General features: G+C 40.5%; 2 protein-coding genes across 10 annotated transcripts in view; one reads left to right on the top strand and one right to left on the bottom strand.

The window, feature by feature from the left end:
• Positions 1-21,513, bottom strand: RSRC2 (arginine and serine rich coiled-coil 2). Of its 9 annotated transcripts, none has more exons than XM_021708740.1 (11): positions 21,348-21,513; positions 16,825-16,981; positions 14,031-14,074; positions 13,140-13,217; positions 11,457-11,669; positions 9,544-9,747; positions 8,380-8,502; positions 5,371-5,450; positions 4,081-4,310; positions 3,535-3,624; positions 311-977 (listed from the first exon to the last, which is right to left on the bottom strand). In XM_021708740.1, the coding sequence occupies exons 4-11, from the start codon at positions 13,145-13,147 to the stop codon at positions 798-800; spliced, it is 1,128 nt and encodes a 375-aa protein (XP_021564415.1). In that variant the 5' UTR covers positions 13,148-13,217; positions 14,031-14,074; positions 16,825-16,981; positions 21,348-21,513; the 3' UTR covers positions 311-797. The 9 variants fall into 9 exon arrangements, with proteins under 9 accessions (XP_008048590.1, XP_021564415.1, XP_008048594.1 ...); XM_008050403.1 differs by having other exon boundaries at positions 4,081-4,313; positions 21,348-21,494; XM_008050399.1 differs by lacking the exon at positions 13,140-13,217 and having other exon boundaries at positions 1-977; positions 11,457-11,647.
• A 3,545-nt stretch (positions 21,514-25,058) lies between these two features.
• Positions 25,059-27,055, top strand: part of KNTC1 (kinetochore associated 1) — a 102,679-nt gene continuing 100,682 nt past the window's right edge. The window contains exon 1 of the mRNA XM_008050409.2: positions 25,059-25,229. Coding sequence (XP_008048600.1) covers positions 25,101-25,229 — 129 coding nt within the window. The 5' untranslated portion in view covers positions 25,059-25,100. The remainder of the gene's footprint in view (positions 25,230-27,055) is intronic.

The following is a 27,055-nucleotide window of genomic DNA, read 5'->3' as shown; positions in this document are numbered from 1 at the left end:
TTGTTATAAGGCACTTTATTAAAATAAAAGTGCTTACATCCCTTTAATGCATTTATCTATTTCTCGAATAACATGGAATATTTAACAAATACTGTACACCAATTCTGTCCCTAATAATAGTAGGAAGAACAGTACTATTGTATTGTTTGCTACTCCCACTTTCCTTTTACATTTTTGCTCACCACGGTATTGCCAATACCATAATTAATTGGTCTTAAAAAGAAGTGGGTGGGGGTGTTTTCTAAAAGCAATTGCAAAATGGTATAGAAACCATAAAAAAAAAAAAATTAAAACGAGAATTCCAGGTAACTTAAATTAACACAGTTTTGAGAAAACCATTTTTATTATCATCACCACCCAGCTTATCTTGCGCTGGATTATGTACCAAATGGTCAGATTTTCTAAAGAACATCTACATAACATTTCTTTCATGTTTCAAGAGATGAAAATAACTGTACAAGGTTAAGTACAAAAGTACACAAGACAGCAGACACAAAAAAATGCTTGTATGAGATTTTATCCCACTTGCAGCTCTTTATATATCTGAAAAGTAGAATTCATGAACTAAAAAATATTGTCCTTCTATAGTTCTGTCAAGTTTAATGGAAATGGGTTTAACCTGATTACAACACTAACACCAGTATCACTGATCTGATATTTACAAAAATTTGTATTTTTCAATAAATTAAAGTCAATGCAACACCCATGCAAGCTAGAATGCTAGCTGTTTGGTGAACAAGGACCTGACATCAGAATAAGAAGTCTATAAAGTCCCAAACTTTCAAGTGTCATCTTTTTCAAACTGCATCCATTCCTCGCATTGAAGATGTGAAACCCAAACCCATTCCTCTTTGTGTGTGGGTCTGTGATCTTGCCATTTCATACTGAGCATCCAAATTTCTAAATACTTCTTCCTGTTGCTTCAGAGTCTTGTAACTTTCTTCATCAACTGAGCTACATCCAGCTTCATCTTCACTCTAAGTAGCAGATATAAAATATTAAGATGAATTCAGATGGGAATAAAAATGGATTCTCTCACTTGACAATGTTATTAAATCACATTTTCAGGATATGTATTTGAGCCCAATTACTTCCATTCATTCATTAAGCACCTAGAGTGCAAGGCAGTTTCTTTCTAGGCATGGAATACAACAGGATGTAACAAAAATTAACTCCAGTTTAGTGGAGTAAAAATACACATAAAAGGCAGAATATAGGCTGGGTATGGCGGCTCACACCTATAATTCCTGCACTTTGGGAGGCCAAGGTGAGAGGAATGAATGCCTGAGCCCAGGAATCTGAGACCAGCCAGAACAACATGGCGACACCTCTTTACTAAAAAAAAAAAAAAAAAAAAAAAAAAAGGTAGAACATGTCAGTGTATAAATGCCAGAGAAAAGGTAAGAAAAATGAAAATTAAGTGTTCAGGAATGGGATTGCTTGCTATTTTACAAAAGGTGGTATAAAGAACTCAAAAGGCGACACCTATGGAGGAACCAGAAATAAGAAGCCATGCAGGTATCTGAGGCAATAACTGTGCAGGGATTACCAACAGCAAATGCAAAGCCTTTTTGGCATGTTTGAGAAACAGCCAGTTTAGCGCAGCATAGATTGATAAAAACATTCCCTCAAAAAACCCTTGTGATAAAATTTGAGGATCTGTGAACCTTTCCAGGTTCTAGCCTGGGCAACTCGGCAAGACCTTGTCTCTATAGTAAATAAAAAAATTAGGGGGCGTGGTGGTGCACGCCTGTAGTTCCAGCTACTTGGAAGGCTGAGGCAGAAGGACCACCTGAGCACAGCAGGTCAAAGCTGCAGTGGCCGTGAGCATACCACTACACTCCAACCTGGGCAAAAGAGTTGTCAGGTGTGGTGGTGCGTGCCTGTGATCCCAGCTACCTGGGAGACTGAGGTGGAATAATTGCCTGAGCCCAGAAGGTTGAAGCTGTAGTGAGTCCCGATTGTGCCACGGCACTCCAGCCTGGGTGACAGAGTAAAACCCCAGACTAAAAAATAGAAACAAATCTTTAACCCTTTGCACTTGGATGCCCCCTACGAGGGGACACTGTAAATCTTGCAAACCATCTGGATGTCCTCTCTCAGGGACATAAAGAGATTGCTGGTGATTATAGAGGACAAACTCATGCAAGTGCAAACTTTTCAAAAATGTAAATCTCCTGAAAGTTTTCCATTCAAACTGCACGAAAAAGCAAATAAGGAGATGAAAAATATACTGGGATAAGACTAATCAGTTGAGAAGTCGTTTTCAGAAATCATGAGTACACCCTTCCACATCATCTTCAAAAAACAGACTGGACAATAGATCATATTATTAACATGGGAGGAAAAAACCAAGATGGCATTGCCTGCTCAAATAGAAAAACACCAGGTGGAAGACGTCAAATTACTACTGCACAATATGAATTAATGAACCTGCAATGCATGTCTGTGACTGTTTTACATGTTAGAAAAATATAGAAGGTCCTTCACCTTCTAGGCCCCTCAGGATTTTTCCCCAGTAAATTCATTAATTCATTCATAATTTATTTATAATTTTAATTTTTTTTTGAGTTGGAGTCTCACTCTGTCGCCCAGACTGGAGTGCATTGACCACTTCTGACCACCGCAGCCTCGACCTGCTGGGCTCTGGTGATCCTTCCACCTCAGCCTTCCAAGTAGCCGGAATTACAGGCATGTGCTACCACGCCCGGCTGATTTTTTGATTGTAGAGATGAAGTCTCGCTGCCCAGGCGGGTCTTGAACCCACGGGCTCAGGAAATCCACTCACCTCAGCCTCCCAAAGGCACGGGATTACAGGCTGCGCCACCGAGCCCGGCTAATTTATTTTTAATTGGAGTCTCACTCTGTCACCCAGATTGTAATGCAGTGGTACACTCATGGTCACCACAGCCTCGTCCTGCTGTGCTCAGGGAATCCTTCTGCCTCTTGATTTATTGGAGACAAACAGAAATTTAATATATAGACTCCTGTACTCAGGTGATCCCCCCACCTCCATCTCCCAAAGTGAGGGGACTATGGGCGTGAGCTAGTGTGTTTAGTCAATATACACATATATATATACATATCCTAAAACGGAGGTTGGGGAGGGTCTTACTATGTTCTCCAGGATGGTCTTTTCCCCCACCCTTTTGGCCTCCCAAAGTGCTGGGATTACAGATGTGAGCTACCACACTTGGCCCTTTATAAAAAAAAAAATTTTTTTTTTTTTTTTTTGAGTTGGAGTCTCACTCTGTCACCCAGACTGGAGTGCAGTGGCACACTGACCTGCTGGGCTCCGCCGATCATTCCGCCTCAGCCTTCCGAGTAGCCAGAATTACAGGCATGCGCTACCACGCCTGGCTGATTTTTTTGATTTACTGTAGAGATGAGGTCTCACCAAGTTGCCCAGGCAGGTCTCGAACCCGCGGGCTCAGGCAATCCACTCACCTCGGCCTCCCAAAGTGCTGGGATTACAGGTTAAGCCACCGAGCCCAGCCAGTCCTTTATAAAATTTTAATAGAAAGTATAACTCACCTTAATACCCATTAATTTCCTAAATTTGACATTTTGGTCCTTGTTTCCAAAATTCAATTTTTCCCATATTTCTGCAGACTGGGATTTGTCCTGTGAAGAAACACTAAACTTTAAAACATGTAAAATTTAAATGTTTTTTTCAGAATATTACCTCTCCCTAATATAGTCTAAATAACAGAAATAATTGGGACTTATAATGGCTTTAAGATTTATATTATAAACAATGACAAAGAAATACAAGCAAGTAGCTTATAAACTAACTCAATAAAAAATCCTAAGGTGGCCAGTGCTTTGCTAAACTTTGGTGTGTCTACGCGGCTCTCTAACTTCTTAGCTTTGGTGCCCTCCGCTACCTTGTTTCCCAATCTAATAAAACAAAGCAAAACAAAACAAAACACACACACACACACACACACACACATATATATCCTAAGGTAATACTGGCTTGCTTTGAAAGCTTTACTCAGATCATACATGTTTTATTCCAATATCAAATAACTGTAGCAAATTAGATTATTCAAGGTTCTCAGAATAAAGATAACTTACTCCTTCTTTCTTGCCTTGCCAAAGCATTTTCCTTTTTTTCTCTTGTTCAGCAAATTTCATTGGATTCACAGCTGCTGGATTATAGTAGCTAGGTACAGCTATTCCGGTCTCTGCCAAAGCTTTAGCTTGCAGGGCTGCCATTTGAGCTGCCATGGCTATCTGAGGCGTTACTTGTGTTCCTGATGCCAACAGGGCAGCAACATTGAGAACAGAACCTCCAGTAGCTGCAGCTGCTGAAGAGGATATAAGTATGGGTTTTATGACATAAATCTCCTGGTTTACATCAATGCATTGTTCGTATGTAAAAATTACTTATCTGCAAACAGCAGGATTGTTTTCACCAAACACAGGGAAATGATCAAATGTTACCTTATAAATAACATTTTAGTGAACACTTATTGAGTGTGTTCACCAGACATTTCTACATGTAATCCTTATTATATACTAAAACAACATTTACTTCCTTGAGGATAAACAGAATTCTCAAATAGTTAGAAGGCATGATTTCAGTGGAAATGAACTATGGTGCGTATAGCTATAACACAATATGTAAACCTTACATTTATGAAATGTTTTCAGACATCTCATCTGACACTCATAACATACATTTAGAAATAGTTAGCAGGTATCATGCACATATAACAGATGCTGAAGCCAACTTCTATAAAGGATAAGTGCCAGGCCTGGTATTCCCACTGTGTTTGAGTCAGTCTCTGTAAACAGAAAAACTCTTCCAATTACCTATTTTTGTCAATCTAGAATACAACTTTAAAAAGTTCTTAATTTACTAACAATTTGGGAACTCAGTTAAGAAAGTTTTGTTATAACCATATACAAAAAACAATTAGCAGTTTATAAAACTCTGGAGTATTCAAAAAGGTACCACTACTTATTAGAAATGCCAAAAAATATAAAACAGCTCAGAGAATATATTTCATGTGAAATAATCAACAGTAAAGACTCACTCTGAATACTTGTGTTATATCTAAAAGTTTGACTTCTTAAAAGAGTAATACATATTTTGTAGACATTTCCAAAATCACAACTAACAGATATCTATAGTGTTTCATGAACAAAAATAGTCACTGTTCACTCATCAAAAAATTTTTAGGTTTGAACCAAATCAGAAATACACACCCATAAAATATTAATGAGCTAACAATAAAAATAAGGTTTTTACTTTTAGTGCATCAATGGGAAGTAGGAATCACAGTGATTTTTCTTCCTATTACTATTGTGTATTTTCAAATTTTCTACAAAGAACATGGCAAACTTCCACAATAAAATTACCTGCAGCTATTTCTTGCTGCTTTTGTTTTTCAACCATTTCCTTTTCTCGCTGTTCCTGTAATTTCTTTGCCCTTTCCAACCTGCAAAAATAATTTAAATAAATTTAACAGTCCTCACTATAACATTATGTATTTTTATATTTGCATTATTCGTATATGTACAAAGACTACACATTTTAAATTAAAGTTTAACACCCCTCCATTGATAGCTGTATGTGGAGAAAAGTAATCATTCTTATCAGTAAACAGTTTTAATCTGTACATTATTACTTACAAAAAATGGATATGAAAAACAAAAATTTTAGTATCAGTGCTGGTTACAAGAGTAAAGAAAAAATAAATCTTGCAAATTTTAGGGTATGTGAAATAGTAACAGATTCTAAATTCCCTAATGAATATGCACACTAAATGTACTTGTCAAGTTTATTTTTCTCATGTAGCAAATAGTAAGTAACATTATCTTCATAACGAGGTCCTGAAAGAGAAACCCATTTTCTTTGTAAGCATTCCTTGGCCCACCAATCATTAATTAGATGTTACCCCTCTTAATGTGGTAAAAAATGAAGGAGCATTAAGGAATAGCTTATTTTTGTTTGACTGCACTTTGGATAAGAGACAATAAATTGTCATTGCCTTAAGAATTGCTGAAATTTATTTTCAAAAAGTTAATCTATAATTTTATTCCTCTTTATCAAGCACATATGCAAGAAAAACAATATAAACTTGATTTTAGTCTAAGAGAATAAAACAGTTTAATTATGGGTAATAAAATGTAGGCCAAAGACCTGAAAACTATTTCCAAAAGCCTTCTTTCTTTCTCCCTTTTTTTTTTTGAATTGGAGTCTCACTGTCGCCCAGACTGGAGTGCAGTGGCCGCTCCTGGCCACCGCAGCCTCGACCTGCTGGGCTCTGGCGATCCTTCCGCCTCAGCCTTCCAAGTAGCCGGAATTACAGGCATGCGCTACCACACCCAGCTGATTTTTTGATTTATTGTAGAGATGAGGTCTCGCTGCCCAGGCGGGCCTTGAACCCGTGGGCTCAGGCAATCCACTCACCTCAGCCTCCCAAAGGCACAGGATTACAGGCTGAGCCACCGAGCCTGGCTTTCAAAAGCTTTCAATTGTGACACTTAACTCCCAAAAAAGAACATGCAATAGTCTACACACTGTAGTTTCTGTTTTTTCTTTATTTTTGTGCTCTTGTTCTGTCACTCAGGCTGGAGTACAGCAGCATGATCTTAAGTTTACTTTACTGCCACCTTGACCTCCTAGCTCAAGTGATACCTCTCTGTCTCAGCCACCCCAGTAGCTTGGATTACAGGTGTGCGCCCACTATACCTGGCTAATTTAAAAATCTTTTGTAGAGAGAAAGTCTCGTTATGATGGTTTCAAACCTCTGGCATCAAGTGATCCTCCTGCTTCATCCTCCTAAAGTGCTGGGATTATGGACATGGGCTATTGTGCCTGGCTGTAGTTTCTTATTAACAAAAAAGCACTCTCCAGAATTCAAGGTAGCCAAGACACAATCTGTTATTTTGAAATCAGAGGACTTCTTGTAAACTTTTCAACTGAAAGATCACCAAGTAGGTCTAAATTAATAAAATTTTAGATGCTAGGAACAGCTTCACTATCTTATCGTTATGTGTCCCATCTATATCTAATCTAATCTAATCTATTGAGTCAGGGTCTGACTTAGTTGCCCAAGTTGGAGTGCTGTGGCATGATCCTGGCTCACCACAGCTTCGCACTGAGCTGAGGAAATTCTGCCTAGGCCTCACAAGTACCTGGGACCATAGGCACCACCATGCCTGGTTGATTTTTAAAATTTTTGGTAGAGAGAATGTTTTGCTATGTTATACAGGCTGATCTTGAACTCCTGGGCTCAAATGATCCTTCTACCCTGGCCTCCACCAAAATCCTGGGAATACAGGTATGAGAAGCCACTGTACCCAGCCCAGCTTCACTTCAGGGAAAACCAAATGCTAAAACAGAATGGACTTAAGTAAGTAAAAGTAAACTTTAAGGTTTAAAAAACAATTGTCAGTGTTAACGATTTGTAATTCCTCATAAATTAGATCAGATTTTATAGTAAATTATTTCCTAGTCTCTTGGTTTTAGTTTCAGAAAGAAAATGAATGACTACTATTGGTTGCATTAAAATGTCCATTGCAGGTTTGGAATTCTCACCATTCACTAAGGTGAATGGAATGAAGAAGAGGTGAGCTCACACTTTTGCTGCTGTGTTCAGCTGGAGTTTCTGCCAGGCTGGCTTCACAGGGCAGCAGCACATCAGGTAACATTGTGATAACTGCATTTTTACAATAAAAAAAAATACAAACTCAATTTCATAAAGAAAAAGAATTAGAGTCCAAAGAGTCTATTTTTCAAAATACGTGCTTGGATTTTATTTTACTTTTTGCCTTTCTATATAAGGCAGACCTCTGAATAGCTTGGCATATTTTAGTCAGACAGCCCTGCTGTGTGGGGTTCCATAAATACTCACTGAAACAGAAAATTTAAAACATACAACATTCTCCTTAAGTTATTAGGAATAAAAGTTACAAGATAAATACATTATGTTATAATTTGCCACCTTCAAAATAAGAAAACTACTGACAATTCTATTTACCATTTCAGCTACTATGTCTTCTTGAAGGAGAAAAATAAAAACCAAAGACAAAGTGGCAAAATTAATAGTTTCTGAATCAGATTTAAGACTCAGGAACATTTCGACTGCAAACTAAAAATATCTGGGAGTCTAAATTTCTAGAGACAAAAACGCAATTAATCCTAAAAGGAAAAAAACAGGAATTGTTGCAGACATCTCCATCTTTCTAGTTGTGAAATGTTTAAGGTGAGAATTAAACTACTTATATAGTTTTAGATCACAAAGGTGCTGCAGTATTTATGATAACATTCAACTACTGAATTATCTTCTAACTGAAAGTACTCATGTTACCCACAATTGAACATCTACTTGGGAAAACTGAATTAATAAAAAATAAACGCACCTCCTAGCTAAAGCTTCTTGTGCATCCATTGCTGTGTTTCTGCCTCTGAAGGGAGGGGGACTAGGAGTCCGACTTAAACTTCTGCTAAATCTTCTTGGTTTTTCAATTCTCTTCTTTCTATCTCTGTAACAGACATATTTTACATGTCTCATGGTCAAGTAATAACTACTTTGTTAAATATAAACATATTTCATGGTTCAACAAAATCCAAATGACACAATGTATATATTTAAGTCGTTTCCTTCCTTTCTACCTCTGCTGCACATCTTACATAATTATTACAAGTTCCTTGTACATATGACCAGGTTTATTATTGGAGTCGGGGTCTCGCTGTCACCCAGGCTGGAGTACAGTAGTACAATTACAGCTCACCAGAGCTTCAACATCCTGGGCTCAGGAGATCCTTCTGCCTCAGCCTTCCAAGTAGCTGTAACTACAGGCATGTGCCACCATGCTTGACTAATATTTTGATTTATTGTAGAGACCAGGTCTCGCCGTGTTGCTCAGGCTGGTTGCAAACTGTGGGCTCAGGCAATCCTCTTGCTTCCACTTCCCAAAGTGTTGGGATTATAGGCGTGAGCCTCTACGTCAGTCAACAGCTGAGTTTTTAATAGGCCTGTTCATACCTGTACTCCATAGACGAATCACATGGAAACATGTGCAAATGGTTAGGTAGTGATTAAAAAATGATTTTACCTTAAATCATATATAAAATCGAAACACCTCCATTTTTTTTTTTTTGAGTTGGAGTCTCTGTTGCCCAGGCTGGAGAGCAATAGTACACTCAAGGGACTGCAGCCTCGAACTGCTGGGGGAGTTTGGAGTCTCACTCTGTCACCCAGGCTGGAGTGCAGTGGCATGTTCATGGTCACTGCAGCCTCGACCTGCTGGGCTCAGGCAATCCTTCTGGCTCAGCCTTCCAAGTGGCTGGAACTACAGGCATGCACTACCATGCCCAGCTCACGTTTTTATTTATTGTAGAAACGAGGTCTCACCAAGTTGCCCAGGCTGGTCTCAAACCCCTGAGCTTGGACAATCCTCTCCCGTAGGCCTCCCAAAGTGGTGGAATTACAGGCTTGAACCACTGCACCCGGCCTAACCCCAAGTTTTAATGACTGACAAAAAACTGACCCTCCGAAGAGACCCAGCATGATGGTTACTTACCTACTTCTGCTCCTTGTCCTACTCCTACTTCTAGTCCTGTGCCTGTGTCTTGATCTTGAGCGGGAACGAGACCTGATTCGCCGTTTTCTTTCCCTGCTTCTAGATCGTGACTTCTTCCTCTCTCTGCTTCTGGATCGTGACTTCTTCCGCTCCCTACTCCTGGACCGAGATTTCTTCCGCTCCCTGCTTCTACTACGATGACGTCTGAAAATGAAATTGCACAAAATTTATAGTTATTCAGAGTTGTGTTGTTTTAATTATACACATTATGAATTAGTTACCTGCAGTCATCCAATCAAGACAGGTAATATACTCCTCTATTTTTGTGTCTAAAAGGATAACTGAAGTTTTCAAAAGAGTTATAGAACTTCATTTTCTTTGGATGACACCTCTTGGAGAACACAGCAAAGCTACAACATGTCAAAAATGTCCAATGATTCCTATCCCAATTTAAGATTCTTTTAGTTTAATATCTATTATCTACTAAAGTAAACCTCAACTAGACTAACCTTATCTACTACTGAAAAATTTTGACAGTATGAGACCACAAACATGATACCCACACAAAGTACCCAAAAATGATGTTATACACTGATCTCTTAAAAAAAAAATTAGGATAGGCAGTGGCTCACTTGTAATCCCAACACTTTGGGAGGTTGAGGTGAGAGGACTGCCTGAGCCCAGGGTTTAAGATCAGCCTGGGCAACTTGGTGAAACCTTGTCTCTACAATAAATCAAGTAATTAACCGGGCGTGGTGGCAAACATGCCTGTAGTTCCAGTGACTTGGAAGGCTGAGGTGGAAGGATTGTCTGAGGCCAGCAGGTTGAGGCTGCGGTGACAGAGTCTGCTACTGCACTCCCACCAGTCTGGGCAACAGTGAGACTGACTCAAAAAAATGAAAAAAATCCTTCAAATTTAAGCCATGATCCAATTTCTCAAAAAAATTTAAATCTATAACAAATGAAAAAATAAGAGTTAAGTAGCAAGCACATTCTACATCAATGATGTGAAAGAAATTGAAGCCAGGTGTGGTGGCTCACACCTGTAATCCCAGCACTTTGGTAGGCAGAGGTGAGAGAATTATCTGAGCTCAGGGGTTAGAGACCACCCAAGCAATATGGCAAGACCTCATCTCTACAATAAATAAAAAAAATCAGCCCGGCATGATGGCACATGCCTGTGGCTCCAGCTACTTGGAAGGAGGAGGTGGAAGAATAGCCTGAGCCCAGCAAGTCAAGAATACAGTGGCTGTGAGCAAGCCATGCACGCTACCCTGGTTGACAGAGTAAGACTTTAACTCAAAAAAACAAGTCTTTAGCTTTAACTATATAAACAGTTTAACAATATGAATTTTTCAGTGGAAGACGGATAAATCAAGGGACTACAAAATGTAGCTGTTGGGTGCTGTGCCTCATGCCTACAACCCCAGCACTTTGGGAGGCTGAGAAGACTGCCTGAGCTCACAGGTTCAAAACCAGCCTGGAACATGGCGAGACCTGTCATCCAGGCTGGAGTTCAGTGGTATGCTCATGGCCACTGCATCCCAAACCTGCTAAGCTCAAGTGATCCTTCTGCCTCAGTCTTCCAAAGTAGCTGGAATCACAGGGGTGTATCACCACACCTGGCTGATTTTTTGATTTACTGTAGAGATAAGGACACACCACTTTGCCCAGGCTGGTCTTGATCCCCCTGGACTCAGGCAATCCCCTTGCTTCTGTCTCCCAAAGTGATGGGATTACAGGCAGGAGCCCCCAAGTCCGGCAAAATATCAATTTCTAATGAAATTTTTTGGGTACTACTGAGTTAATGAGAAGTTTTATGTAACTCAAATCTTGTTAAAAGCACTAAATTATTGTTTATTTGTTTTGGTAAGCTTTGAGAAGCATTAAATTGTAACACCAAAACTACTCACCTTTCACGAGATCTAGATCTTGAGTGACTTCTGCCTCTTGATGATTTTCTTTCTTTGCGTTTGTGTCTGTCCTCACCATTTTCAGATGAATTTAGTCGTTCTCTTCCTTTATCAGAAGAATGTTCTTTGTCATTGTGTTCCTCAGACTTGTGTTTCTTAGAGGATTTGTCTTTGGATTCATGTCTTCTTGCCTGTTTTAAGAAGAAGTTGGTTCTTTCAGGAAAATAGTGCAACAAAGAGAGTTAGTATGGGTATCAGTAGACAAAAATGTTGTGATGCAACATTAGTAACCTTAGGAGTGTGTGGCAAATAAAAAAAAAAAATGATCTAGTTTCACATCACCCGAATGTTGCAGATGTAATTACTAACTGCATTTTTCTTTATAAACACCCAAAATGCAGTTTTCTCCCCAAAATATTATCAATACCACAACAAAAACAACGACTTTCAGAGTTGAAATACTGAAAACCATTACACCAAAGAGGAATTCCTATATTTATCTAAAAGAATACAGACCATGTATAAACATCAACTTCCAAAACCAGAGTACACAGTAATAAGTTAAAAAGGTAAACAATAATGGATATAATAGGACACAAAAAATGCACCAGAAAAAGCATTCCAAATTAGGTAGTGAAGTATTACTAAGCACTAATATTTTCTGCAATGTCAAATTACTTTACACAGAGTTGCAGTGTCTTTTTTATAGCTATACTGCCTGCTATCTACTCTCTATATGATAGCTGTTGATTTTTCTCCCAATGTCTAAGCTGCAAAGCAATCATTTTTCATCTTGTAGTATCCTAAGAGGCTTGGAGTTCTATTACATTTTATGTACCTAAGGTAGAAATGGCACCCGTGTAATGCTTTAATTTTTAAGAAATTAAACTAAGCATAATTAACCCATGTCAAACAATATATACTTTCTCCATATTTATGAAAGATTAAAAAACCCCAAAGTTTTCACAACATATGCATTCAGAGACTCAGCTAAAATTAACTGTATGATCAAGTCTCCATCCTGCCACTGAAATATCAAAGTAGGAAGTGCTTAAATACTTCACATTAAAGTTCAGTAAATCTATCTTGTATTAAAAGCATAAAATCTTAGATTCCCCAGAACTCTAAATTTTAAATCTGAAAGGAAACTCAGATCCTGTAATTAAATACCCTTATCGAAAGAAAGTATTACTAAACTATGATCTAAAGTCACAAAGCTACATAGTAGATGAGCTGAACTTATACCCCATGTTCTTCTGATGCCCAGGCTACTATTATCCCACCTATGTTTCCTAAAATAGTCCACAGCATATTTCTTCTCACTCAAGATCATTTTTTCTTAAAAAATATAAAACTTGGCCAATATTTTGCAACATGCATGATGATATAGCTGAAAATAATCACAGTATGTTATCATTTGCAGAAAAGAGACCTGGAGACACAGGTAAATTTTAGTTTCTTGCCAGTTCTCTATACTGACCTTAGAAATGAAAATTTCCTTGATATTGCCATAAAGAGGCAGACTAGAAAAGCTTTAATTGGCTAAATTTTAAAGGTTTAAGTTTATTTCAAACCAGTTTTCCAAACATAGCATTACTATTAATTAAAAAAAAAAACATTAAAACCCTTAACTGATTTAAGATATATTTAAGGGAAATAGGAGTTTGAATGACTAATAGTTACCTTATCATGAAGTAGGCTTATTATTTTGCTATCTGAGTCTGCAGCGTCTTCAGTTCAGTCTCTTCGCGCATTAGCACGCTGAGTATGATTTATTATAGAAATGTTATCATGTGAGCTAAACAAAATAGTCATTTTCACAAAAACTCTCCTAAATTAAAAAGTTAACAGAGCTTCCATTAGGGGAAGAGGTGAAGCCCCTGCCCATATTTTAGAAGTCCCTTGCCCAGCCCCCGTAAGACTCCTCTCCTCCCTTTCTGGCTGCTACTTCTGCTCTTCCTCGTTGGCTCATTCCTTGTCTTCTCAGGTGGGCGAACAAGTTAACTCCTCTGCAATACAGCTGTTGCCTTTCTTTTTTCCTCAAGTTTTGCTATCACCACCACCTTTTCAAGCTGTCCCTCATTAAAAACTTTATTTCAAAATTCATTATCATTATTAGGGAAATCAAACTAGCTTGCAAAAGAAAAGAGAACACTCGTTATCTATTATACAGAAAAAGCAGCCCACAGATATCTATCTAGGGTATTACTACGTAAAGGTGATTGCTATTTAAAAATGCTGAGTGACTGTCAGGCATAAGGAGACTCGGGACCTCAGATTAATGGAAGCTCTGTGTGACAGGCCTAAAAAAAAACCAATCATTTTCTTCATATGAAATTTTTATTGTGAATATTTCACAATATAATACAATTAACAGTTTTTGAGGTACTTTTCATATAAACAACTATCCGCTTGAAAACTGATGAATCCAAATCATGCTTATATAACCCAATTAACCGTTTACGTTTCAAGTTTTGGTACTTACCTTGACAATATCATATATTCACACAAACATTGCTACCAGATACTTTACAAGTATTTTAAAGTGCCTATTCACTACAAAGTGTTAATTACCTCTTTGCTTCTGCTCCGGCTCCTGTGTTTTCTTCCTTCATTATCTGTGAATACACACAAAAATTCACCATAAACAAAGAAAAACATTTCATCTAAAACACAAATACCAATGCTGTATAAGGAATAATTTCACCAGACGTGGTGCTCATGTCTACAATCCTAGCAATTTGGGAGGCCGAGGTGAGAGGATTGCCTGAGCTCATGGGTTTGAGACCAGCCTGGGCAACAGGGCGAGACCTCATCTCTACAATAAATCAAAAAATTAGCCGCGTTTAGTGGTGCACGTCTGTGGTTTTAGCTACTTGGAAGGCTGAGGCAGAAGGATTGCCTGAGCCCAGCAGGTCGAGGCTGCAGTGGCCATGATCGTGCCACTGCACTCCAGTCTGGGCAAAAAAGTCAGATTTCAACTAAAAAAAAAAAGAATAATAATTTCCTGGGCCAGGCGTGGTTGCTCATGTCTGTAACCCCAGCACCTTGGGAGGTGGAGGCGAGAGGACTACCTGAGTCCAGGGGTTCGAGGCCAGCCTGGGCAACTTGGTGAGAGCTCATGTCTACAATGGCTCAAGAAATTAGCTGGCCTCGTGGTGGTGTGCACCTGCAATTCCAGCTACCTGGAAGGCTCAGGTGGAAGATCACCTGAGCCCAGCAGGTCAAGACTGTAGAAGCCGTGAGCACGCCACTGCACTCCAACCAGGGTGACAGAGAGAGACCCCAACCTAAAAAAAAAAAAAAAAAAAAAAAAAAGCAAAGAAGTAATTTCCTGGCTGGGTACAGTGGCTCATGCCTGTAGTCCCTGCACTTTGGGAGGTCAAGGTGAGAGGACTGCTTGAACCCAGGAATTCGAGACCAGCCTAGGTAACATGACAAGACCCCGTCTCTATGATAAATCAAAAATTGGCCGGGTATGAAGGAGCGTGCCCGTGATTCCAGCTACTTAGAAGGCCTGAGCCAAACAGATTGAGGATGCGGTGGCCGTGAGCTTGCAATGCACTCAAGTATGGGAAAGAGTGAGAATCCCATCTGGAAAAAAAAAAAAAAAATTAGCCAGGCTGGTGGTACATGCCTATAGTACCAGTTACTTGGAAAGCTGAGGTGAAGGATTGGTTGTGCCACTGCACTCCAGTCTGGATGACAGAATAAGAGCCTAACACACACACACTTCCAGTCCATTTGGCTAATTACAGATCTATTTACTAGTCTTCCTGTAATGACTAGATTTTTTTATGGTAAGGGTGGACTTATTCTATTATAAATGTGAAACAATTCAAGTAACCTGAACCAGAACATAAACAAGAGCATAGTTATGTCATTTATGACTAGAGTCCAGGTATTACAACTTTTTATTCACCAGCAACCCTAATTTGTTTTTTGTTTTTTTTTTTTGAGTCAGGGTCTCACTCTGTTACCCAGACTGAAGTGCAGTGGCACAATTACATCTCACCACAGACTCAATCTTCTGGGCTCAAGTGATCCTTCTGCCTCAGCCTCCTATGTAGCTGGGATTATAGGTGCACATCACCACAATTGGCTAATTTTTTTTTTTTTGAATTGGAGTCTCACTCTGTCGTCCAGACTGAAGTGCAGTGGCAGCTTCTGGCCACCGCAGCCTCAACCTGCTGGGCTCCAGCGATCCTTCCGCCTCAGCCTTCCAAGTAGCCGGAATTACAGGCATGCGCTACCATGCCCGGCTGATTTTTTAAAAAATTTATTGTAGAGATGAGGTCTCGCTGCCCAGGCGGGTCTCGAACTCGCGGGCTCAGGCAATCCACTCACCTCAGCCTCCCAAAGGTGCGGGATTACATGCTGAGCCACTGAGCCCGGCTCAATTGGCTAATTTTTAAATTTTTTATAGAGATACGGTTTCACTATGTTATCCAGGCTAGTTTTGAACTCCTGAGCTCAAGCAATCCTCCTGCCTCAGCCTTTAGAAAGTGTTGGGATTACAGGCATAAGCGACCAGGCCCAGCCTGCTTTTTAAAAATAGCAAAGTATCATGCCTTCTGTTCAGTTTAATTTCATCTTTTTTAAAAAAGTAAATTAATATGAGGCATTTCAAAATGTCAAATCCCTTGCTAGAGAAAAATTTCTTAATTTTAAATTTAAAAGGAAAAAAATAGTTAAAAATGCACTTGTAAGCCGGGCTCCATGGCTCAGCCTATCATCCTGCGCTTTGGGAGGCTGAGGTGAGTGGATTGCCAGAGCCTGTGGGTTCGAGACCCACCTGGGCAACTTGGCGAGACCTCATCTCTACGATTAAAAAAAAAAAAAAAAAATTACCCAGGCATGGTAGTGCACGCCTGTAGTTCCAGCTTCTTGGAAGGCTGAGGCGGAAGGATCGCCGGAGCCCAGCAGGTCGAGGCTGCGGTGGCCAGGAGCGGCCACTACACTCCAGTCTGGGCGACAGAGTGAGACTCCAACTCAAAAAAAAAAAAAAAAAGCTCTTGTAACTTATTCCAAAGGATATTAAATAAGTTAAGAATAACATATCACTGTCTAGATTACAGCTTTGAAAATATTCTTTTCCTCTTGATGAAAGACTAAAATGTAAACATTTTAGGGTTATTAAATAGTTATAGTGATCCAAATTTAAACATATTTTGCCATAAACGGTTGTAAAATTTCTATATTAGGACATTTGTGTTTCTCACAAGTGAAACATTTTCCATAAAACTACCAATAAACTTTCTGGAAAGAACATGTATTCTATCAACAAACTCAATCTGTGCCTTATATTCGTGTTTATATGGATTATAGAAAATTATGAGAGTTGCAATCACCTCCTAAGAATTCATACCTGACTTTCGTTTTCTTTCTCTTGACCTTGATCGTGATCTTGAATAATGATGTTTTGAGGGTCTAGGAGAAACAGATACATCTGACTGCTCTTTTTTCTTATCTCTATCTGGGGACGTCTTTTCTGGGGCTAGTCCATCTCGTTCCGTATCACTAGCCTAAAAGTTTAAAAACAAATTATTAAAGTTCTTAATTACATTTAAAAGTTTCCAATTTCTTTAAAGAGAAGGGGTAAAGAAGATAGTTATGCAAGTTCTCCCCTCTCTCCCAACAAAACCATTAAATCAGAACAGCTGATTTCTAAGTAAAGTGTGCTTTGTATACTAACAGACAGACCTGAAAGACTTGTAATGGCTAACCTGATACCAAAGCAAGACATATGTATCTTTAATTTTCTATCTAATCATTACTTTTATAACTTTTAAGCATTGGGTGGAGAAGGATAAAAGCTCTAAGTATTTCCAATAAATATTCAAGCAGAGAAAATATAGTCCTTTTTAGATTTGTGAACTCATTTAGCTAACTTTGCCAATTCTTTTAAATTAACATACACTTAAGACCTGAAAAGTAGGGAGAAAGCTTTCAGAATAGTAAAAAAAAAAAAAAAAAAAAACCCAGAAAATGAACCCACCCATTTGAAAACCCAATCTTAATTTCATTAACCCTCTTTAATGAAAACAGCCCTCTGGCACAGTGGTGCTGCAAAATATGGCCCGCCTCTTCTCACATATGCTCTGGGCTATGAAAACATTAAGTTGTTTCTGCTTTAAAACATGTTATAATTACTACAATATAAACTAAAATAATGATCACCTTTCCCAGAGCCCTGACTTACCTCAAGATTAAGCTCCTTCATCTAACAATCACAGTTGTTTTCCAGTTTATAGAAGGCAATTATCTGCCTTATTCCTAACATAGCACAGAAATCAGTAAGTGTTTGAGGAAGAAACGAATTCCAGTTAGTAATTTTTTGTTAAAATGGTATTTCTGGACTCTGTTGGACCGTGTGGTCCAAAGTACAAATAATAAGAGAACCTAAACAAAGAAAAGTTTAAGTTGGACTCATTTAAGTTGGAGTCATAGGAAAAAAGCTTCAAGGACAAACGAGAACCTGAAATTCCCTTGACTCACATTTCCATACAAGAGTGAAAACGGTTTCAGCTATATGTAGAAAGTAGACAATGGTGAGAAGGCAATATAAAAATAAAATAGGCCAGTAGCAGTAACTCATGTGTGTAATACCAGCACTTTGGGAGGATGGCTTACAGCAAGGAGTTCAAGACTAGTCTGGGCATAGTGAGACCACACCTTTACAAAAATAAAATAGTCAATATACATGGGCAGCTGATTATTTAGGACAGGGGTTGGCAAACTGGCTCACATTGTGTTTCTGTGTGGCCCTTGAACTAAGAATTATTTTTCACGTTTTGAAAAGGGTTGTTAAAAACAATGAAGCAAAAAAAATCGGACACAGAATGCACAAGGGCCACAAAGCCAAAAATATTTACCATCTGGCCCTCTACAGAAATAGTTTACTGACTTCCTACTTAGAACATCAGATGAAATCTAGATTGAATAAACAGGGAATGGATACATTCCTCAGCAGGAGGAATCACAGGAAGAACTTCTCCTTCTCTTAAGAAGATTAGCCCAGAAAATGAGTATGAAGAAAAATAAATGGGGGGATTTTAATAAATGAGGTGTCAGAGGATGCATTCTTTCTTTCTTTCTTGAGTTGGAGTCTCACCCTGTCGCCCAGACTGGAGTGCAGTGGCCGCTCCGACCTGCTGGGCTCCGGTGATCCTTCCAAGTAGCTGGAATTAAAGGTGCATGCTACCACGCCCAGCTAATTTTTTGATTTATTGTAGAGATGAGGTCTCGCCAAGTTGCCCAGGTGGGTCTTGAACCCGCGGGCCCAGGCAATCCACTCACCTCAGCCTCCCAAAGGCGCGGGATTACAGGCTGAGCCACTGAGCCCAGCTAGAGAGGCTGCATTATTTCAACAAGTATTTACTGAGAATCAAAAATGTGCCAAAATCAATGCTAAGCGTTGGGAATAATAAATGAAAAAGAATTTACAATTTAGTTGGGGTGAAACACATAAATTGTGTGTTATGCCTCTAACGAAGTACAAAAAGAACACCAACACCAGGGAGGCTCTCACGCTACCATACCGTGACTTCTGGAATCATGAAATTTTTATGCTGAAAGGCTTTCAATTTTCTCATTTTACAGATAAGACCCAGCAACATTATTAGCTGACTCGCCTAAAATGACACTGCATTTCCATCTCTTTGCTACCATTAATAAGTGATGCCAGCTGGGCTCGGTGGCTCGTACCTAAAATTCCAGCATTTTGGGAGGCCAAGGTGAGAAGACTGCCTGAGTCCATGGGTCAGAGACCAGCCCGAGCAACTTGGTGAGACCTCATCTCTACATGCAGGGCGTGGTGGCACATGCCTGTGGCTCCCAGTTACTTGGAAGACTGAGGTGGAAGAATCACCTGAGCCCAGCAGGTCAAGGCTGTGGTGGCTGTGACCACTGCACTCCAGACAGGGCAACAGAGTGAGAATCCAACTCAAAAAAAAAGAAAAAAAAAGTGATGCCATATACTTAAGGACTATTTTCAGACTCATCTATTACTTGTGTTTGTACAGCATACAACTGGGTAAAATACAAGCAATCTCAAAAACTTTAACCACTGCTATCACTTCCAGTGCATAGCACTTTTCTGTCCAAAGAGTGAATACTGAACCGATACATCTCATTCACCTTTGCTGAGAACCAAGACTAAAATAAAAAGCCATCTTTTCATGGAAAAGACAAAGCTTAGCCCAGGCAATAAAAGTTTTCAGACAGTGGTTTATTTAACTACATGCTTAGTCTCAAAGAAGCCTGGCAACACTGAAACCACCATGTGACAAAGGCTAACAACTTACACCAAATAATTTTCATCTGTAAAATATACTATAGAACTAAAACCATCCTAGCACAAAACCATGCAAAACTTTTGCTTCTCTGAAGATATTTTAGGATAGTATAATACAGGTATAGAGAATAAAAATAAAACGCCAACTGAGTATCAAACTAGCTCTGAAAATTTCTAAGCTTTATTTCAATTTACAGGAATCTATGTATCTGTAAGTGTGAAATGCAAGCCTGCCTTCTATTTCAGCACTAGCTCTATCAGGAAGCCACCTCTCATACAATTTACATCTTGCTTTTCTGAAAACTCCAGAACACAGGAAACATCTTTCTGCAGTGCAAAGAAGATAAGCAATGGATTTAATGCCAGGCCAATTCTCCAGGGGTTTGTCTTTTTATTATACATGACATGCAGAAACAAGTGTTTGAATTCATTTTTTAAAAATACTGGAACTCCCAAATCCCAGTATTACTCTTAAGATACACTGAGGCCCCAAACACTAAACAAAGGAAAATATTAAATCAGATAGTTGCACAAATACCGAACAATCGCCCTTATTAAAAAAGTAGTCTAAACTCAATCAGATGGAGGTGGACTGTTGAGGAAGAGAGGCAGAAAACCACCCGACCTTTCCTAATTTCAGCTATTCCAATTGTTAGGAAGCATAAACTCCAAATTTTTCGTTACGTTATTAACAGTCCTTATGTATTTTCGAAAATAAGAAAATGTAACTTTTTAGTCAGTAAAAAGGAATGCAAAACGCTTACGCTTTCCTTTTAATAAGATAACTTGCCATGAGGTAATCACAAAATGTAATCTATCAGAATCGGGCATCTTACACCCTAGGTGGGCTTATTGTTCAGAATCGGTAATTTACGAACTGTAGCTCTTATTTGGGTCAAGGAAGCGTTCTTAAAGATAAAGAAACAAGGTCAGAGACGGCACTTAATTATAAGGCTTCTCAAAGACTTCAAATTGATTACATCCCGGGCCACTTCGGAAATCCAAAAACCTTTCAAGTTGAATTTTCACTCCCTTTCAGCAATAAAGGGAGTAATGAAGAGTATACTCCTGAATGAAGAGTAAACTGAGGTTTACACAGACGAACACTGAAATTATGCAACTAGAAGTCTCTCAGCGTACGAAGAAAAAAATAGCTACAAGACCATTCTCTCCTCGCACACTCTCAGACACCGCCTTTTGACTAGTACTTTTTTAGAGGCGAGTCTCGACCTTTCTGCCCCAGACCCTTTTCTCCACCGCAAATAAATTCTCAAGTCCTAAGGGAGCTCAGTATATATGCCGCTAGCAAGGGTAAGCTAAAATGGAGGCAGTTCGGTGGGCCGAAAGGAACACAGGGCTGGGGAAAAGATGAGGAAAGTTCTGGAAAAACAGGCACTCCCTGCGGCTCCCCACCCCCACCGACACCGCCTTACTTCCCCCTCCCGACAGCAGGCAGCCATGATGGCGGGCGAAGAGGGCCGCGGCGCCATTTTGTCCAACACGTACGCACGGACAACGCTCTGGGAGCCGGTCACCCACTCTTTAGAAAGTAGCAGAAAACTATCCCTGACTTTAAACTCAGACCCAGCACATACCGCCATACTTCAGAATCCCAGCCGCAAGGGCGGCGCCTCCGCTTGCCGCTTTCAACAGTACCGGCCACCCCGAAGCTTCGCCACAGACTACAGCCCTCGCAGAAGAGACCCGGATGGCACAAAAGAGACGAGGCCCGGCGAGTCGCAAAGCTTGCTGGGAGGAAAAGAGGTGGTGACAAGGGTTTCTATAACAACGTGGTTCGTGGCGGTGATTGGGTGTTCTCTCAAAGGGGGCGGGTAAGGTCAGGGAAGAGGGTGGGACCAAGAATACACCCTGGCGTGCGCAGTCCGGAGAACGGAAAGGGTGGGATTCAGGGTGGGGCGACTTCCTATTCGAGTTTACATCAATCTTGGCCTCCTCCGGCCGCCGTCAAAGGGGTTGGGCTTGGTTTTCTCCCGCCAATTTAAACCTGTGGGGTGAAACCTAAAGAAATCGGGGGCAGTTGTGTGAATTGGGAGAAGGTGAAATACTGGCGTGCTCCTCTTTAGTTTCTCCAACTGCAGGTGAGGCGGGCGAGCTGCGCTGCTGAAGGGAGCTGGGACTGGGTTCAAGACGAAGTAGCAGCTCAGTTCGGGGTGTTTTCCCCTGGACGCTGGCGGGAGAGAGGTTGGAGTCGGTTATTGCTGGCAGCTCTAGCTGGGAGCGTTTAGGTCTGGAGGCCTCGCAGACCGTATTTTCTCGCTTATTTTCTCATTCGCTAATCTCTCCACTCGGCGCCCGAGCGATCCCAATTCTTGTCACTCCTCTGCTTAGTATCCTTCCCGCCCCCGTACTGAGAATTAAATTCTGCCTTGAAGTCGAGATTTTATTTGGCTCCACCTTTTTCTATTTTCCACTCTTGCTTTGACCCGGTAGTAGCCCCAAACTCTTTCCACCGTCTGAGCTTTTGCACTCTGTTCCCACTGCCTTCATCGCTGTTCCACCTGAGATTTGCGTAATTGGCTTCTTTTTATTCTGCTCTCAGCTCAAATGTTACCTCCTTCCTTCCCCGAACAAGTTCTTAAGCGATTCCTCCCCCCATCCGACTAAGCACTATTTATTTGAAAGAATTTAGCACTTTTTGTAAATATTTGTGCATTTGCTTTCTTTTTGTAGGGAGACGGTATAACAGTTAAGAGTGGGCATAGCTTTGAGTCTGTTTACTCACACTGCACTATTTGCCGGCTTTAGGTGACCAGAGATGATTATTGAATTCCTGACTCGTGTTTTTCATCTGTAAAGTATGCTGTGTAGATTAAATGAGTAAAGCGTTCAAAACTGCCAGGCACGCAAGAAACACTCAATACATATTAGCTATTTTATTTTTGTCAATTCTTCCCACAAGAACAGAAACTTCATAATGGTAAAGACATTTTGTTCTTGTTCACAACTATATTACCAGCTCCTAGAACAGTGCCTGGCACTTTAGGCATTCAGTAAATATTTGTTGAATTTACTCATGTATGGCATCCCTGGGAAACTGATAATGTTTCTTTAGTTTACTGATGTGGGAAACTGAGACACATAAAAGTATCCTCTCGCCGGGCTCGGTGGCTCAGCCTGTAATCCCGCACTTTGGGAGGCTGAGGTGGGAAGATTGCTTCATCCCAGTAGTTCATGGCCAGTTGCAGCAACATAGTAAGACCCCTGTCTAAAATGAGAAAAAGAAAACTCAAAACAATCCTTTCAGATAGGTACAACTACATTTGTCCCTTAGTATCTGTATCTGTGGGAGGTTGGTTCCAGGGCCTCCCATAGATACCAAAATCCTCAAATGCTCCCTGATGTTAGATAATAAAGTATTTTATATAACTTACACACATCTCATCCTCCTTTGTACTTTAAGTCATGTCTAGAATACTTATGATATCTAATACCACATAAATGCTGTGTAAATAGTTGCACTGTATTATTTAGGAAAAAAGTCTGTACAGATGGAATTTTTAAAAAAATATTTTTGACCCCCTGTTGGTTGAATCCAGGGATGTGGACCCATGGATACGGAAGGACAACTGTATATTTCTATTTTAAAGACTGGAGAATTGAATAACACAAAGATTAAGTTGCTTGCCCAAGGACAACTGGCTAGTTATTGTGAAAGAGCACCAAGTCAGAAATTGTTCCCTCCTTGTGTTGTACCTCCTATAGATTTTTAAAACATACAGCCTGGGCAACAGAGTGAGACTGCAATTCAAAAAACATATATATAGTATACTACTGTGATAGCATTAATGGACCTTTTTTTTTTTGAGTCAGAGTCTCACTCAGGCTGGAGTGCAATGGCACACTCATGGCCACTGCAGCCTCAACCTGCCTCAGCCTTCAAAGTAGCTGGAACTGCAGGCGCGCGCCACCATGTCCTACTAATTTTTTGGTTTATTGTAGAGACGAGGTTTCGCCAAGTTACTCAGGCAGGTCTCGAATCCCTGGATTCAGGCACTCCTCTTGCCCCCGCCTCCCAAAGTGCTGGGATTACAGGTCTGAGCCACCATGACTGGTTGGCATTAATAGACTTTTTAAAAAAGATTTAAAAAAAAATCTTATCATTCTAAGATATCCTAGGCAGTCTGACTTCAGAACCTACACTCTGTTGCTATACTGATTAAAGGTTTATTTCAAATGAAAACTTGGTGTAATTTCAAACTAGGAACACAATGTACTGGAAGCTCTCAGGCACACTGGTGAGATTAGAATTGTTGGTTTGTGTGTGTAAACCAATATGTTGATTTCTGGTAATATTCATAACTCTAATTCCATTTATCTTATTGGCCTAAGTGCCTAGTGGCCACAGAAAAAAACATGAAGACAGAAGTCTTTATATGTTGATATTATCACATTCACAATTGACAGATGTTTCAATTTCCTAATACTGATTGCAGGTGAAGATTTTAAAAATCTGAAGCTGGTTGCTGCAGACTTCTGTTGTTAAGCACAAGTAAAATGGTCTTTATTAAATTGTCAGTTGGGGTTGGTGGCTAAGTCTATAATCCCGTGCTTTGGGAGGCTGAGGTGAGTGGATGACCTGAGCCCATGGGTTCGAGACCTGCCTGGGCAACTTGACGAGACCCCCCCCATCTCTACAATAAATCAAAAAATTAGCCCGGTGTAGTAGCGCATGCCGGTAGTTCTAGCTACTTGGAAGACTGAGGCAGAAGGATCGCCGGAGCCCAGCAGGTCGAGGCTGTGGTAGCCGGGAGCGGCCACTGCACTCCAGTCTGGGAAACCGAGTGAGACTCCAACTCAAAAAAAAAAAAAGTTGTCACCTTTTTTCACAATACAGGTGAAAGTTGCAGACATATCCAGTATTTGCCTCAGACACCACTCTGACTGCATTCTGTTCTCTTTATTTATTTATTTTTTGAGTTGGAGTCTCCCTCGGTTTCCCAGACTGGAGTGCAGTGGCCGCTTCCGGCCACCGCAGCCTCGACCTGCTGGGCCCCGGCGATCCTTCCGCCTCAGCCTTCCGAGTAGCCGGAATTACAGGCGCATGCTACCACGCCTGACTAATTTTTGGATTTATTGTAGAGATAAGGTCTCGCCTGCCCAGGCGGGTCTCGAACCCGCGGGCTCAGGCAATCCACTCACCTCAGCCTCCCAAAGGCGTGGGATTACAGGCTGAGCCACCGAGCCCGACTAGTTTTTTTGTTTTTTGAGTAAGCTTTTGATTTCCTAAGGAACTTTTCATTTTCACAAGAGGAAAATTTAGTTTCTAATTTTATGTGTTGTCACAGGAAAGTCAGTGGTTCCTGATTTAGGAAGACCATCTCAAAAACATGTGGAATGATATTGAGCTGCTAACAAGTGATGATACAGGGAGTGGGTACCTAAGTGTTGGTTCAAGAAAAGAACATGGAACTGCTTTATATCAAGTAGACTTGCTAGTGAAGATCTCCTCTGAAAAGGTAATGATTATTACACTGACTGTTTCCCTCACAAAATTTTTACTGAGTGGTTGGTAGGTCTAGTAGTCCACAGTAGATGTTTTGTGAATGAATATAGCACTTTCTCAGGGAATCAAGGTTTAGTCTCACGTTGCTAAAAATTCCCATCTGAATCTCCCGGCACCATGTTAGGACCAGTATTTACAAAACCGACCTTTTCATAGCTGCTCTTGATCTTTCATACCTACAACATGTATGCATTTTGATACAAAGAAAGTATACTTCCAACTTGGGAAATAAAATATTAGCACTAGTGGTGAAGCTTCTGGGTTTTCCTCCCTGATCTCATGTACTTCTCATTCTACCCAAGTTAAAAACTCTGCTGGGTATGAGGTATATCCTTTCCCTGCATTTCTTTCTATGTTTTGACTGTTATTTATTTGTTTATTTGAGTCAGAGTCTCACTCACCCAGGCTGGTGTACAGTGGCATGCTTACGGCCACTGCAGCCTCCACTGACTGGGTTCAGGCAATCCTTCTGTCTCAGCCTTCCAAGTAGCTGGAACTACAGGCATGTGCCACTACACCTGGCTAATTTTTCCTGATTTATTGTAGATCTTGCCAGGTTGGCCAGGCTGGTCTTGAACCCATGGGTTCAAGCAATCCTTTTGCCTCTGCCTCCCAAAATGCTGGGATTATAGACATGAGCCACCGTGCTCAGTTGATTTTCTTCTTTTAATAATTCCATCATTCTCACTCTAGAAAAAGAATAAGAAACCTAATTATTTATTTATTTATTTTTGAGTTGGAGTCTCACTCTGTCGCCCAGACTGGAGTGCAGTGGCTGCTCCCGGCCACCGCAGCCTCCACCTGATGGACTCCGGCGATCCTTCTGCCTCAGCCTTCCAAGTAGCTGGAATTACAGGCGTGCGCTACCCTACCCAGCTAATTTTTTTATTTTTATTGTAGAACTGAGATCTCACAATGTTGCCCAGGCTGGTCTCAAACTCCTGAGCTCAGGCAATCCTCTCGCCTTGGCCTCCCAAAGTGCTGGGATTACAGGCTTGAGCCCGGCGCAGAGCCACAAGAGGTCCTTTGTCACAGTCTTATAGCCCATGTTCCCTCCACTTCCCTTAGAATGCCAATGTGATATTTAATTGTCTTTTTTAAAATGAAACACCGTGGGCAAAAATAGTTATTAAAAATTTTTCAAAACTGGAACTTTATGTGAAATGTTCCAATTTTTAAATATTGGCAGCTAGGTCAACATTTTTTTATTTTTATTTTTTGAGTTGGAGTCTCACACTGTTGCCCAGACTGGAGTGCAATGACTGATCCTGGCCACTGCAGCCTCAACCTGCTGGGCTCCGGAGATCCTTCCACCTCAGTCTTATGAGTAGCCGGAATTACAGGCATGCGCTACCACACCTGGCTGATTTTTTTATTTATTATAGATAGGAGGTCTCAACCAAGTTGTCCAGGCCGTTCTCGAACCCACGGGCTCAGGCAATCCACTCACCTCAGCCTCCCAAAGCACGGGATTACAGGCCAAGCCACCAAGCCTGGCTTGGGTCAACATTTTTAAAAATACCATGCAGATCAAATCTAGTTGGCAGTGCTCAGCTTCTGTTAATAATAATATTCATTTTGTCCGGGCACAGTGGCTCACACCTATAATCCCAGCACTTTGGGAGGCTGAGATGAGAGGATTTCTCGAGCCCATGGGTTCGAGACCAGTCTGGGCAACTTGGTGGGACCTCATCCCTACAATAAATTAAGAAAAAAGCTGGGCTCGGTGGCTTAGCCTGTAATCCCGCGCCTTTGGGAGGTTGAGGTGAGTGGATTGCC

Source organism: Carlito syrichta, unplaced genomic scaffold (genome assembly GCF_000164805.1).
Source record: "Carlito syrichta isolate Samal-C Ts95f unplaced genomic scaffold, Tarsius_syrichta-2.0.1 Scaffold145297, whole genome shotgun sequence".
Classification (NCBI taxonomy): Eukaryota; Metazoa; Chordata; class Mammalia; order Primates; family Tarsiidae; genus Carlito; species Carlito syrichta.
The sequence above is the reverse complement of the archived record's forward strand: the minus strand, read 5'-3'. Positions and strand labels throughout refer to the sequence as shown.

Excerpts from the sequence above, each read along its gene's own strand:
- RSRC2 (XM_008050398.1), bottom strand. Across the intron at positions 11,648-14,030 it reads GCCGGAGCAGAAGCAAAGAG|GCAAGAAGACATGAATCCAA; the intron begins GTAATTAACACT and ends TTCTTAAAACAG. Across the intron at positions 9,748-11,456 it reads AGATCTAGATCTCGTGAAAG|ACGTCATCGTAGTAGAAGCA; the intron begins GTGAGTAGTTTT and ends TTTCATTTTCAG.